The 14,457-nt window shown below is 36.3% G+C and overlaps 1 protein-coding gene across 2 annotated transcripts; it reads left to right on the top strand.

Moving 5' to 3' along the window:
- The first annotated feature begins 1,814 nt into the window (after window positions 1–1,814).
- Window positions 1,815–14,024, top strand: LOC106759155 (probable global transcription activator SNF2L2). Of its 2 annotated transcripts, none has more exons than XM_014642167.2 (15): window positions 1,815–2,185; window positions 2,290–2,477; window positions 4,569–5,861; window positions 6,007–7,326; window positions 7,527–7,639; window positions 7,882–7,969; window positions 8,058–8,144; window positions 8,345–8,437; window positions 8,520–8,603; window positions 8,679–8,882; window positions 9,941–10,183; window positions 10,259–11,794; window positions 11,899–12,438; window positions 12,690–12,941; window positions 13,157–13,753. In XM_014642167.2, the coding sequence occupies exons 2-15, from the start codon at window positions 2,313–2,315 to the stop codon at window positions 13,751–13,753; spliced, it is 6,615 nt and encodes a 2,204-aa protein (XP_014497653.1). In that variant the 5' UTR covers window positions 1,815–2,185; window positions 2,290–2,312. The 2 variants fall into 2 exon arrangements, with proteins under 2 accessions (XP_014497653.1, XP_014497652.1); XM_014642166.2 differs by having other exon boundaries at window positions 1,816–2,201; window positions 13,157–14,024.
- Window positions 14,025–14,457: the final 433 nt, after the last annotated feature.

Genomic DNA, 14,457 nt, shown 5'->3' on the forward strand with positions numbered 1-14,457 from the left:
GACACAAATCGCAAAGAGTTATTTTTTTTCAACTTAAAGTATATTTAAGTTTAATATTTAATACTTACATATGGTGAATTTGATTTGAAGATCAAATGAAAATGTTTAACTCTAAAAATATACAAGAAAATTATTAGATTTTAGTGTTGAGTAAGTAATTTAAAGAAATAGAGGTAAATTCCCTTAAAAAGTAAAATCCAAAGTAGTAAGTGTTGAAATGAAAGGCTAATAATTAATTTTGTGGGGAAACAAAGAATAATTTCTTTCAAAATCATATAAACTTTAATTTAATTATAAATGAACATGTGAAGTACAAACAAGCATTCCATAATTACATTATACATTACTTTTAATAAATATGTGAGCATGAATAAACATTGAAATCTCTATTAAAAGAAGTACTCACATTTAACATTTCACAATGTTTTAAATAAAACTGTCAATTAAGGAATACATGATCCAAAATTTATTATATCTGAAAATTTTATGCCAATATATTTTATTTTACTTGTAGGCCAAAAAAAAAAAAACAAAAACTCAATTTGATGCTTCTTAAAACAATTTATATTGAAATATGTTAGTATTTTTCTTTCGTTTTTTAATACAATTTATACTGTTTTTTTTGGTTATATTTTACTTTTTATTTTTTATTTTACCATTATCATTATATTTAGCCTCTTACGTTGATATATTACCCAATATGAAAGATTCATAGAAGTTTTTGAACGAAGAAGCATTTTTCAGAAATGGAACAAAATGATATTTGAGAATAAAAGGTAAGAATTTTTTAATTTTTAATTTTGCTAAGAATCGAAGCAAAATCTAAACATATTTCAAAAGTAAAAACATACTTAAATAAAAATATATTTTACATTATACTTTTCATTAGTTTTTATGCTATTATGATATTGGATAAAATATCTATTAGTATTTTTTGTAATTAAGTTTTTAATGTAAAATTTTAAATTTTTAAAATTTTTTGCATCCTGTGTTACATAGAGCAACTCTACGTTTGTTAGTGCTAAAATCAAACGATTATTAAAGTGTGATTTAATTTTAAGTGTATCTTATAAAAGCATATACGCTTATATGCATTTTACATATATTTTAATTAAAAATTAACAACCTAATTAAGAAAGATAAGTACGAGTTTCAATTTTTACACTTTTCTTATAAAATGTCATTTATCATGCTAAATGAATATAAAACTTATGTCCACTTGAATAATATGTATATACACTTAAATATTTATTATATATTTTATTAAAAAATAAGAATTACATTATTAAAAATTTAATATGAAAAAGATAAACCTATGAATATAATAACTATAACAACATAAACTTAAAAATTAGCAAGAGTTATCCACAAAGGAAGAGAAAAAAAGAAAAAAAAAATCTGTAAAAGAAATCATAGAAAATAGAAAAGTGCACAAAGATATGAAATTGAGAAGAATGCTCCAAAACCCTTAAAATTTTTTAAGACAATTTTGTCCGACAAAAAAAATCATAATTACATTTTCTTATATTTCTAGTATCTTATATATATAATTTTTTTTTTATGATAAGAGATTTGATTACAAAAAAGAAACTGTTTTGTCTTACATCTTCCTCTTTTTCGAAATCATATTAAAAATCATAATAATTTATTATTATTGATTTTCTAAATAAAGTTGAAAGAAGCAGACAGAATAATTTGCTGGCATACGTTTCATTAAGTTTGTAGGTTTTGGTGTAATTGTGAGAAGAAGGGAGGGCAACGTGAATTGCAAGTTTCCGTAAATATGTAACCGTAGGGGTTGGGACATATAAATTGCAGAGAGTGAGAAAGCAGAGAGGTAGAAAGAGAAAGGTTTGTCACCCACCTGAGGAAAAAAAGAAATTAACTTTTTTTTTTTTTATAAAATGGAAAAGAAAAATGAAAGTTGGAAAAAAAATAATTTTTTTCCTTAGGGTTTGACTGTGAATTGCGACATCGCGTGTGGCCCAAACAGTGGAATCACCGAATCCGTCAAGTTCGGTCCTCTGCAGGGAAAGATCTGTCCCCAATTGCCCGAAAGTTGCGGATTCTAGAGAGAGAAAGTGGGTGTCAGTAGCAGCAGCTAGAGAGAGAATATTAGATTTTTTTGAACGTTGGGATCGGAGGGAAAAAATGTGGTTTTCTTCACATTTGGAGGGATTCTGAGGTTCTGCCATTTCTGGGTATCTTTGTTTTATACAAAGTTTGAAGCTTTAATTATTTTTGTTGCTTAATCAGTTGGTGTGATCTGAATTTTGGTGATTTCTGCAGGTGGTGAATTCTGGGTTGGTTGCATGCAATCTGGCGGCGGCCCCGGTGGTGGGCCGGGCCGGAATCCGGCGGGACGGGCGGCATCGACGTCGTCAGCGGCTGCCTCGCCGTCTTCTTCGTCATCGGCGGCGTCACACTTGGAGTCATTGCAGCAGCAGCAACAACAACAGCAGATAGGTTCTAGGCAGGTGCGGATTCTGATGGGTTTATCTAAATTTCTGTGAAAATTTGGTTGAATTGTTTGTTTTTTACTAGTGATGGGAAGTCTACTACCTGCTTGTGCTGCTAATTCGAATTTTGGAATACATGGGAGTGTGAAAAAGTGGGTTGTGATGGAATTTGCATTTAATGCACTTGGTGTTGGGATTTAGTTAGTTCGTTGAGTTTGTGTTTATTTTTTATTTTTTCCTTTTTCTTCCCCAATTCATTTTCAAGGCATTCAAGGAGCATCATATGGAAACTGATGGAATTATTGAATCTGGAGAAATGATTGGTGCAGTTTTCTGCTGTTGATGCTTGTCTACTCCAATCTAGCTTCTTTTTCATCCTATGCCAGCATGCACTCGTCTGTTGACTTTTAATTTTTTTGCTAATTGGTCTTTGCCTTTATTTTTTGTTATGTTCTTTTTTGGGTGTTTGATGTTGAATTATAGGAAACATTGACTATTCTGCATGTCTGTTTTTTTTTTTTTTTTTCTGTACTTTGCTACGGTATTTCCTTTTCGAGGTTGATGGTGATTGATAATGAATCATCAAGGTAATAAAATTTGGGGTTTATATTATTGTTTTATGGACCCCTCTTTTGCCTTTCTAACTCTCTTTTCAGGTGCCATTGTTGAAATTCATATTCACTATTTACTACTCCGGATTATGAATTTTCCCCTCGTTCTGTTCCTTGAGTAAATTGTACATGACAAATATTGCTTACGGAATTTAACTACACAAGCTACAGTTACAACTTGCTAAAAGGTGTTTCTGATGATTGATATTGAAGCATAATGATAATAGAACTCAGGGTTTATGTTCTAGTCTAATGAACACCATTTTTTGACTTTCTAACTCTCTTCAGGTGCTATTGTTGAAATTTATGGACGATGAATTACTCCGTTGGATTATGAATTCTCCCTTTGGTCTTTCTTTATGTGTCGAGTAAATGGTTTGAGTGTTAAGACATTTATTAATTGTGGATTGTAACCAAACAAGCTACAGTTGCAACTTTTTAAAAGGTTTTGTATTAACTTCTGTGTATTGTCAGTTTGTATTAACTGTTTCGCTGCCTCTCTGTTCTGTTACTTCTGTCATTATACATGTCTGATTAATAATGAATTTTAACTATACAAGCTTCAGTGTTAACTTGCTAAAAGATGTTGATGATGATTGATAATGAAGCATCGATAAAACTTGGGGTTTATCTTCTGGCCAATGAACTCCTTTTGACTTTCCAATTTATCTTCAGGTGCTATTGTAGATTTATGCATGTTGATTTACTATGGATTTACTATTGTAGATTTATGCATTGTTAAAAGGTGTTGTTTTGTCATCTTCTACATCCTGGATTATGAATTCCTCCAGTCTCTTTAACTGTTGAGTAAATGCTGTAACTGTAAAGAAATGATTAATTGCGTACTGTAACTGCATAAACTATAGTTGCAACTAGCAAGTGTTATTTCGTGAACTTCTGCTTATTTTTTCAATTTGTATTAACTGTTCTTACTGTCTCTCTGTACTGGTACTTACGTTTATATTATCAAAAGAGGAAGGCTCAATAATTGGTATCATCTGCATCTTGTCGAGTTATAATTTTCTATGAAATGCAGTCTTAATGGAAAAATCATCAATGTATCATCATCTTTCTCAAAATTGCATGATCATTAATACATGACTGATTTTCTTTATGATTTATGGTAATGGTACTTCAGAATATGTCATAACTTAAACTTATAGTTTCATTTTTAATTTTGTGATTGTTACTTCGGTGTAAAGGTCAAAGTTGTTTTTTCTGCAATTCATATTAATAGCAGCCTGCATAAATTTCCATGAAATTTCCATCACACCTTTTTAGATATGAAGTTAAAAGTGGGGTCTTGGGAACTAATTCATCATATGCTATACTGTGAAAGGTGTGTACCTGCATGTGTGTCTTGACATCAATGAAATTCAGATTGTGATCTTACTACTAGTATTATTGTTATTATGGCAATTATGCCATTTTTGGGTAACAACCTTTTATCATTTGTCTTATGGAATAATGCCCTTTACTCAACCTTGTACATATGCAGTCATTTCAACAGCAGCTGCTTAGAAAACCTGAAGGGAGTGAAGCGTTTTTGGCATATCAAGCAGGTCTTCAAGGAATATTTGGGAGTAACAATTTCCCACCTAGTTCCATGCAACTGCCTCAACAGTCTCGAAAATTTGTTGATCTAGCTCAGCATGGATCCAACCAGGGTCAAGGTGTTGAGCAACAAATGCTAAATCCTGCACAAGCAGCATACTTTCAATATGCCCTGCAGGCTTCACAACAAAAGTCTGCTTTGGCAATGCAGCAACCTAAAATGGGAATGATGGGCTCTTCATCTGTAAAGGATCAGGACATGCGAATGGGAAATCTGAAAATGCAGGATCTTATGTCCATGCAGGCAGTAAATCAAGCCCAAGCATCATCGTCTAGAAATTCATCTGACCATTTTAATCATGGGGAAAAACGGGTAGAGCAAGGGCAGCAGCTAGCACCTGCTAGAAAGAGTGAAGGAAATCCTTCAAGTCAGGGACCAGCTGTTGGAAATATAGTACCTGGAAACATTATAAGACCTGTGCAAGCTCTGGCAAATCAACAGAACACCTCAAACACCATGAACAACCAGATTGCAATGTCTGCTCAATTGCGGGCTATGCAGGCATGGGCACATGAACAAAATATTGATATGTCACATCCTGCAAATGCTCAGTTAATGGCTCAGCTTATTCCATTGATGCAATCAAGGATGGTTCAACAACCGAAGGTAAATGATACTAACTCAGGTGCACAGTCATCACCTGTCCCCGTTTCAAACCAGCAGGTTACTTCTCCAGCAGTGGCAAGTGAAAGTTCAGCACGTGCTAATTCATCTGGCGATGTGTCTGCACAGTCAGGTTCTGTGAAAGGCAGGCAGATGGCTCCACCCAACCATTTGAGCCCACCAATTAGTGCTGGTATAGCCAGTACCTCTAGTGACATGACTGTGCAGCAATTCAGTCTTCATAGCAGAGACACTCAAGGATCTTTGAAGCAATCAGTTCTAACTGGAAATGGAATGCATTCACAGCAAACCTCGGCAAACATGAACATTGGTGCAGATCATCCTCTGAATGCGAAAGCATCATCATCTTGTCCAGAACCTGCAAAAATGCAGTACATCAGGCAATTAAACCAATCTGCTTCTCAGGGTGGAGGTCTGACAAATGAAGGTGGATCAGGAAATTACACCAAAACTCAAGCGGGGCCATCTCAGACACCTCAACAAAGAAATGGTTTCACCAAACAACAGCTTCATGTTCTTAAGGCACAAATACTAGCATTTCGGCGTCTGAAGGTTTAATATCTTCTTTCCTTCATTCTGTTTGCTGCTTGGATTATGTGTTTTTGTGCTATTTATGCACACCTTGTGAAATGCAAATGTACCGCATAATATTTAATGAAGATTGTGCTCTCTGATTTATTTTTCCTGTTGTTTATAGAAAGGAGAAGGTGCACTTCCCCAAGAACTTCTACGGTCCATCAATCCACCACCTCTTGATTTGCAAGTGCAGCAGCCAATTCATTCTGGAGGAGCACAAAATCAAGAGAGATCGGCTGGAAATATTGTGGCTGAACAGCAAAGGCAGAATGAGGCCAATGCCAAAGATTCACAGCATATCCCATCCATTAGTGGAAATATCTCTTCAAAGAAGGAAGCCTTTATGAGAGATGAGAGCAATCCTGTAACAGCTGTTTATATGCAGGCCACGTCTCCTGTGATAAAGGAATCTGCTGGAAGGGAAGAGCAGCAGTCTGTTGTATGCTCTGCTAAGTCTGATCAGGAAAATGAACATGGAATTAACAGAACATCTGTTAGAAACGAGTTAGTATTAGACAAGGGAAAAGCTGTTGCTGCTCCCCAGTCTTCCGTAGCTGATACAGTGCAACCTAATAAACCTTCTCAGGCGAGCACTGTTGCCCAGTCAAAGGATATGGCTTCCACCGGAAAATACCATGGACCCCTATTTGATTTTCCTTTCTTCACCAGGAAACATGATTCCTTTGGGTCATCAATGATGCTCAACAACAACAACAATTTGTCTCTGGCATATGATGTGAAAGAACTTCTGTTTGAGGAAGGCATGGAGGTCATTACCAAGAGAAAGACAGAGAATTTAAGGAAGATTGAAGGTTTGCTTGCAGTAAACTTAGAGAGGAAAAGAATTAGGCCAGATCTTGTGTTAAAGTTGCAAATTGAAGGAAAAAAGCTTCGTCTTTTAGATCTTCAGGCACGTTTAAGGGACGAGATTGATCAACAACAACAAGAGATAATGGCAATGCCAGATAGGCCATATCGGAAGTTTGTTAGACTGTGTGAACGTCAGCGTATGGAACTTGCTAGACAAGTTCACGCATCTCAGAGAGCTTTAAGGGAGAAGCAACTGAAATCTATATTTCAGTGGCGCAAGAAGCTCCTTGAAACCCATTGGGCCATTCGTGATGCCCGTACTGCTCGCAACAGGGGAGTGGCTAAATATCATGAAAGGATGTTGAAAGAGTTCTCAAAACGTAAGGATGATGACAGAAATAAAAGGATGGAAGCCTTGAAAAACAATGATGTTGACAGATATAGGGAGATGTTGTTGGAGCAGCAGACTAGCATCCAAGGGGATGCTGCGGAGAGATATGCTGTCCTCTCAACTTTCTTAACCCAGACTGAAGAGTATCTCCATAAATTAGGAAGTAAGATAACAACTGCTAAGAATCAACAGGAAGTGGAGGAGGCTGCGAAAGCTGCTGCAGCTGCTGCGCGATTGCAGGCATGGTTCATCAATCTCCTCTCATTAAAATAAAATAAAATCCTGTGGCCTGGGAGAACCTTTGTTTTTGTGTGCCTGTGTTTCTTTAGTTTGTACAATTAATTTGTGGTATCTGTTTTTTTATGTATTCTACTGTCATTTTTATATTGTTTGAAGTGCTCTATTAATCATTCATCGCATTATATATTTTATGGCTAAAGGGTCTTTCCGAAGAAGAAGTCAGAGCCGCAGCAGCTTGTGCTGGAGAAGAAGTGATGATTAGAAATCGTTTTATGGAGATGAATGCCCCTAAGGACAGTTCCTCTGTCAGCAAGTGAGTGTTACACATTTTTTTTGTGTACTTTGAGTTTTGTGCTTTTGGCATAATGAAACTTGAGGTCAGGTGTATTTTTACAGCTTGATGCTATCTCAAAATGTGCCAACTGCCTAATTGTAACATTTATTGTAATTGTAACTCTTTGATATTGTTTATCCAAGTTATGATTTTTGTACATTGGTTGGTTGTATGATAATACATCTGATTCCTGATGCTTACCATTTTTTGCCACATACCAGGTATTACAGCCTTGCTCATGCAGTGAGTGAGAAGGTTGTACGTCAACCATCAATGTTGCGGGCTGGCACACTTAGAGACTATCAGCTGGTAGGTTGCTAAGTTTGTTGAAATTGTCTCTAATTGCTTATTTTCTTTTGGACTAGGCTTTTAAGTATTTGACATATTATTTTTGAAGGTTGGTTTGCAATGGATGCTTTCCCTGTATAACAACAAATTAAATGGAATTTTGGCAGATGAGATGGGTCTTGGAAAAACTGTGCAGGTTAGTGTTATGATTTCCTGTGGTATTAAAACCTGAACAAAATCTCTGATGTTCTTTCAAGATGAGGGATTTTACAATTCATATTCAAGTTTGTTGCATTATGTGAAGTTGATGTAAAAAGATCACTCCTTTTATTTGCATGATATTTGCTATGATGGTTATATGAACCTCTTGAAAAAAAGTAGTTTTTCCCTGTCCAGGTTATGGCATTAATTGCCTATTTGATGGAGTTTAAAGGAAACTATGGCCCACATCTTATAATAGTCCCAAATGCTGTTATGGTTAACTGGAAGGTGATAACTCTTTCATTTCAGTGATATTTTTTTGTTATCAAGTGTCCCTTCTAATCACAAAAACTTTTGGTCCACTATGCAGAGTGAGTTGTATACTTGGTTACCATCTGTGTCATGCATTTTTTATGCTGGAGGGAAGGATTACCGGTCAAAGTTATATTCACAGGTAAGTGTGCCAGAGCTCATTAATATATGGGTAATTTAATGTTCAATGCTGAATTTCCTTATGTTATATGAGCAGGAGATTATGGCTATGAAATTTAATGTCCTGGTGACTACTTATGAGTTCATCATGTATGATCGGTCGAGGCTTTCGAAAATTGACTGGAAGTATATAATAATAGATGAAGCACAGAGAATGAAGGATAGGGAATCAGTTCTAGCTCGTGATCTTGATAGATATCGTTGTCAAAGACGCCTGCTTCTGACAGGAACACCTTTACAGGTCTAATTTGCTATTATACAAATGCATAGTTGCTGTAATTTTCCTGTGTACTCATAATGTCTTTTATGACCCAGTTCAAGCAAATTTCATGATTCTTGAAGTTTGCACATTTGTTGTACAAGCATGTTCTGCCTTTGATAATTATTGGGGATGTTAAAACATTCATGTGCCTTCAACTAATAGCTTTAGCTTTGGGAAGTCTCTTTCCTTGGAACATGTATTATATCTTTTATGGCCAATTGGTCATAAGTTCAGTCTTTGGCAACTCCATTCTTCTAAATAAAATTTCAGCACAAGTTGGAGTTGACATTTACCTAAGGTCTTTTTTGTGAGGAGGAGTGTTAAAAGATGATAAAATTATTTATATGCTTTTTTACCTATCAGTCTAAACTTTTAGGAGTAGTGTTTGACAGTAGCAGAATTTTATACGTTCTTTTAACAATTTAAAATATTTATGATGGCAAAGGCACTTATAAATAAGCTGTTGCTTGAATACTGTTGAGTCATTTAACTGGCCTCTGCCATGAACTAAGTTTTTCACAGCTCTTAACCTTTGCGTAGACTATTTTGAGATACGGTTTTTGTTATATGTTTATATGAATGGCTTTAATTGGTAAATTCCTTTTCAAGAGGAGCCAAAATTACCTGATGAGGCTAGATTCAGATCTAACAGATGACAAATCCTTGTCTTGCCAAGCTGGGGTTTGGGTCCAGTAGCACCTTATCCAGACTTTTTTTTTGATCAAAACTTGAATGTTGTTAATTTGGTAACAGCTCAAATCTTGACTTGGGTACCTTGTGTTGTATCCACAACCTTTGGTCAAGTATATGTCATTATTCTAGCCATGTTCATTTTGTTGTTGCTGGAATATAGTCAAAGTCCTCTTACTAATAATTCATGTCTTGCTTCAATAAATACCTGTTATTATATTGACTCATGTTCTATATGTTAAATTCATTTAGATGTCTTTAATGATCATCAATTGATAAATCATTTCGATACATGCTGCATTACAAATCTTGATAAAAAAAAATTAATTATGTAAATTTCTCTGCAGAATGATTTGAAAGAACTGTGGTCGCTCTTAAATTTACTTCTTCCAGAGGTTTTTGACAACAAGAAAGCCTTTAATGATTGGTTCTCAAAGCCATTTCAAAAGGAAGGTTCCAGTCAAAATACAGAAGATGATTGGCTTGAGACTGAAAAAAAAGTTATCATTATCCATCGACTTCACCAAATTCTTGAGCCTTTCATGCTCAGGCGTCGTGTTGAAGAAGTTGAGGGTTCACTACCACCAAAGGTTTGATTTGGATTCTTCCCTGACCTTTTACTCTTTATTTGGTGTTACAATCCTAATCTCTGTGCTGCATTGTAGGTCTCTATAGTTTTACGATGTAAGATGTCAGCTTTGCAGAGTGCCATTTATGACTGGGTCAAATCAACGGGTACCCTTCGACTTGATCCCGAGGGTGAGGAATCTAAGATTCAAAAGAATCCACTCTACCAGGCAAAAGAGTACAAGACTTTAAACAACAGATGCATGGAGTTGCGGAAAACTTGTAATCATCCATGTCTTAATTACCCATTATTTAATGAATTATCTACAAATTTAATTGTAAAATCTTGTGGGAAATTGTGGATCCTGGATAGGATCCTTATAAAGCTTCAAAGAACTGGTCATCGAGTTTTGCTGTTCAGTACCATGACAAAACTTCTAGACATATTGGAAGATTACTTGAATCTGCGAAGGTTTGTGTACAGAAGAATTGATGGGACTACTAATTTGGATGACCGTGAATCAGCTATAATGGACTTTAATAGCCCTGATTCAGACTGTTTTATCTTCTTGCTTAGCATTCGAGCTGCTGGGAGAGGCCTTAACCTTCAGTCTGCTGACACAGTTGTTATTTATGATCCTGATCCTAACCCGAAAAACGAGGAGCAGGCTGTGGCCAGAGCTCATCGTATTGGACAGAAAAGAGAAGTCAGAGTTATCTACATGGAGGCTGTTGTTGACAAAATCTCTAGCCATCAGAAGGAGGATGAACTGAGAAGTGGAGGCACGGTCGATATGGAGGATGAATTTGTGGGTAAGGACCGCTATATAGGATCAGTTGAGAGCCTCATAAGGAACAATATTCAACAATACAAGATAGATATGGCTGATGAGGTTATCAATGCTGGACGTTTTGATCAAAGGACAACACATGAAGAGAGGCGTTTGACTTTAGAGACATTGTTACATGATGAAGAAAGGTATCAAGAAAATGTCCACAATGTTCCTTCTCTTCAGGAGGTAAATCGCATGATTGCCAGGAGTGATGAGGAAGTGGAGTTGTTTGATCAAATGGATGAAGAACTGGATTGGCCTGAGGAGATGATGCAACATGATGAGGTGCCACAGTGGCTTCGAGCCAATACAAGAGAAGTGAATGCTGCTATTGCTTCTTTGTCTAAAAGACCATCAAAGAACATTTTATTGGGTGGTAGTGTTGGCATGGACAGTGAGGTGGGTTCTGAAAGGAGAAGGGGACGGCCCAAGGGGAAAAAACATCCTAATTATAAAGAGTTGGAAGATGAAAACGGAGAATATTCTGAAGCAAGTTCTGAAGACAGAAATGAGTATTCTGCACAAGAAGAAGGGGAAATTGGAGAGTTTGAAGATGATGTTTATAGTGGGGCTGATGGACATCAATTGGAAGAGGATGGTTTAACTTCTGATGCTGGATATGAAATTGCTCGTTCTTCAGAAAATGCTAGACATAATCATGTGGCTGAAGAGGCTGGTTCCTCAGGATCATCCTCTGACAATCAAAGATTGGTGCAAACAGTTTCACCTTCAGTTTCTGCTCAGAAATTTGGTTCTCTCTCCGCATTGGATGCCAGGCCAAGCTCCATTTCAAAAATTATGGTACGTGGACTTTCTTTTGTATTTTGATTATTTTATTATTTTGTTTGGGGCTTCTTTGTCCTATGTTTCATTTTGATTAAATATCTTTTGATAACTTTTGCAAGGGAGACGACTTGGAAGAAGGGGAAATTGCAGTATCGGGTGATTCTCACATGGATCATCAACAATCAGGAAGTTGGATTCATGATCGAGACGAGGGGGAAGATGAACAAGTTTTACAGAAACCCAAGATTAAGCGCAAGCGTAGTCTTCGTGTTCGTCCCCGCCAAGCTGTGGAAAGGCTTGAGGACAAGTCTGGCAGTGAGATGAAATCTCTTCAACGGGGAGAATCATCTCTTTTGGTAGACTATAAATATAAAATGCAAACAAGGATTGATACGGAATCAAAATCATTTATAGACAACAATGCCGGCAAGCATGATAAGAATGCAACAACATTAAAAAACAAGCAAAAGTTACCTTCAAGGAAAGTAGCTAATACGTCCAAATTACATGGGTCACCTCAGTCTAATCGTTTGAATTGCTCATCTGGTCCTTCTGATGATGGTGGTGAACACCCTAGAGAAAGTTGGGAGGGGAAGCCTCTAAATTCAAATGGATCTTCAGTTCATGGCACTAAGACGACTGAGATAATCCAAAGAGGAGTATGTCATTATGCGACTAATGTTGTCTTATTTCCTGCCATGGTTGTTTGTTTTTCATACTTCACTGCATGTTACACGGACTGCAAGCGGGAACCATTATTAATCTGAAGCTTAATTAGAATAAAACATTAATTAACTTTCTGTTGGCTATGTGAACTTCATCTAAACTCGTTAAATAAACCATGTTGGAGATGTTTCTTGTAGGTTTCTAATGTAAAATATATGACCTCACACAACTTGTTCACATGCAGTGCAAGAATGTAATTAGCAAGCTCCAAAGGAAAATAGACAAGGAAGGCCATCAGATTGTACCTTTGCTAACAGATTTATGGAAGAGGATTGAGAATTCAGGGTATGCGGGTGGATCTGGGAGTAGTCTGTTGGATTTACGGAAGATTGACCAGCGGATTGATAGAATGGATTATACCGGAGTAATGGAGCTCGTGTTTGATGTACAGTTCATGTTGAGGGGTTCAATGCATTTCTACGGATATTCATATGAGGTGAGATTTCTTATCCGTGTTAATTATACAAAGTGAAGGAAACAAAATCTCTGACTAAATTGTATTTGGACAACTTATGTATATCTCTCTATGTATACAGCAGCTCTGATTTTCGGTTCACAATTCAAAGGACCTGAAATGAATAGAGGCTAGGATTGTTCATATGATCTCCATTTTTGTAACTGTTAAAAGTTCTGAATGGTCTTTATTTGCAGGTGAGATCTGAAGCAAGGAAGGTTCATGATCTATTCTTTGATATCCTGAAAATTGCGTTCCCGGATACAGATTTTGGAGAAGCAAGATGTGCAATTTCTTTCTCCAGCCAAATTCCTGCGGGTACCACCACATCTCCAAGGCAAGTGACAGTTGGCCCCAGCAAAAGGCACAGAGCGACCAATGATGTGGAAACCAATCCAATCCCTTCACAGAAGCTGCCACAAAGCGGAGCTGCTTCTAATGGCGAAAGCAGCAGGTTCAAAGGTTCAAAAACTGGTAGTGGCAGCAGCAGTGCACGTGAGCAACCTCAGCAGGATAATCATCCAATGCTCACCCATCCAGGTCAGTTGGTTGTGTGCAAGAAGAAAAGAAATGACAGAGAAAAGACATTGGGGAAGGGAAGGAGTGGATCAGCATGTCCTGTTTCTCCACCTTGTGCTATAAGAAGTCCAGGGTCAGGTTCAAACCCAAAGGATGGTAGATGGGGTAGTCAACCATCTCAACACTCAAATGGGTCTGCTGGGTCAGTTGGTTGGGCAAACCCTGTAAAGCGTTTGAGAACAGATTCTGGGAAGAGGAGACCAAGCCATATGTAGATTTTTAAGGAGACAAAAGATGGTAGTTTTTCAGGAAGAGCTTTAGTTAGCCCATACTCTCTGTTAATATAGAGTTAGTTCTTCAATTGTATTCTATAGCTACCTCAATCAATGCCTTAAATTACAATGCTCAACAATTTTTTTTCTTTGGATATCTGCATCTTGCAGGTGACAACGCTTCTCTTTAGATACCAGATCATGAATGTCTTGTATAGTAACTTCTTGGTTCATAGTATGCCATACAAGGATTAATCTCTACAACCTTCACTTACTCTTCCGATTCATTATATCTTATATCAAATGCGTAAACTATTAACTTTTTACTTGTTTCTAAGCTGAGAAAACAACACAACAGTTTAGATTGGAGAAATTTTGTTGGTGTTTTTATGAGCTAGAAAAAGTCTTATAGGGTCAAATTTTCAGTCATTTTTAAGCTAATTTTGTCCAATATCTTAGTTGAGAAAGAAAGTATGTATAGGATCCTTATTATATCATGAAATCTGATGTGGTTTAAGTTAGAAAGCATTTATCCTTTGAAGTCAAACTTATACAAATTGATATTTTACCCAACTGATAACACCGTTTCTATGATGATGATATTCAAAATCTGTTCTAAGGTGTTGGATTTTGTGTCATCATTTCGCTTAGTTTCATATTAGAGAAATCCAATACTCAATAAGTTAAGTTACACATAAATCTATCTT

Source organism: Vigna radiata, chromosome 4 (genome assembly GCF_000741045.1).
Source record: "Vigna radiata var. radiata cultivar VC1973A chromosome 4, Vradiata_ver6, whole genome shotgun sequence".
Classification (NCBI taxonomy): domain Eukaryota; kingdom Viridiplantae; phylum Streptophyta; class Magnoliopsida; order Fabales; family Fabaceae; genus Vigna; species Vigna radiata.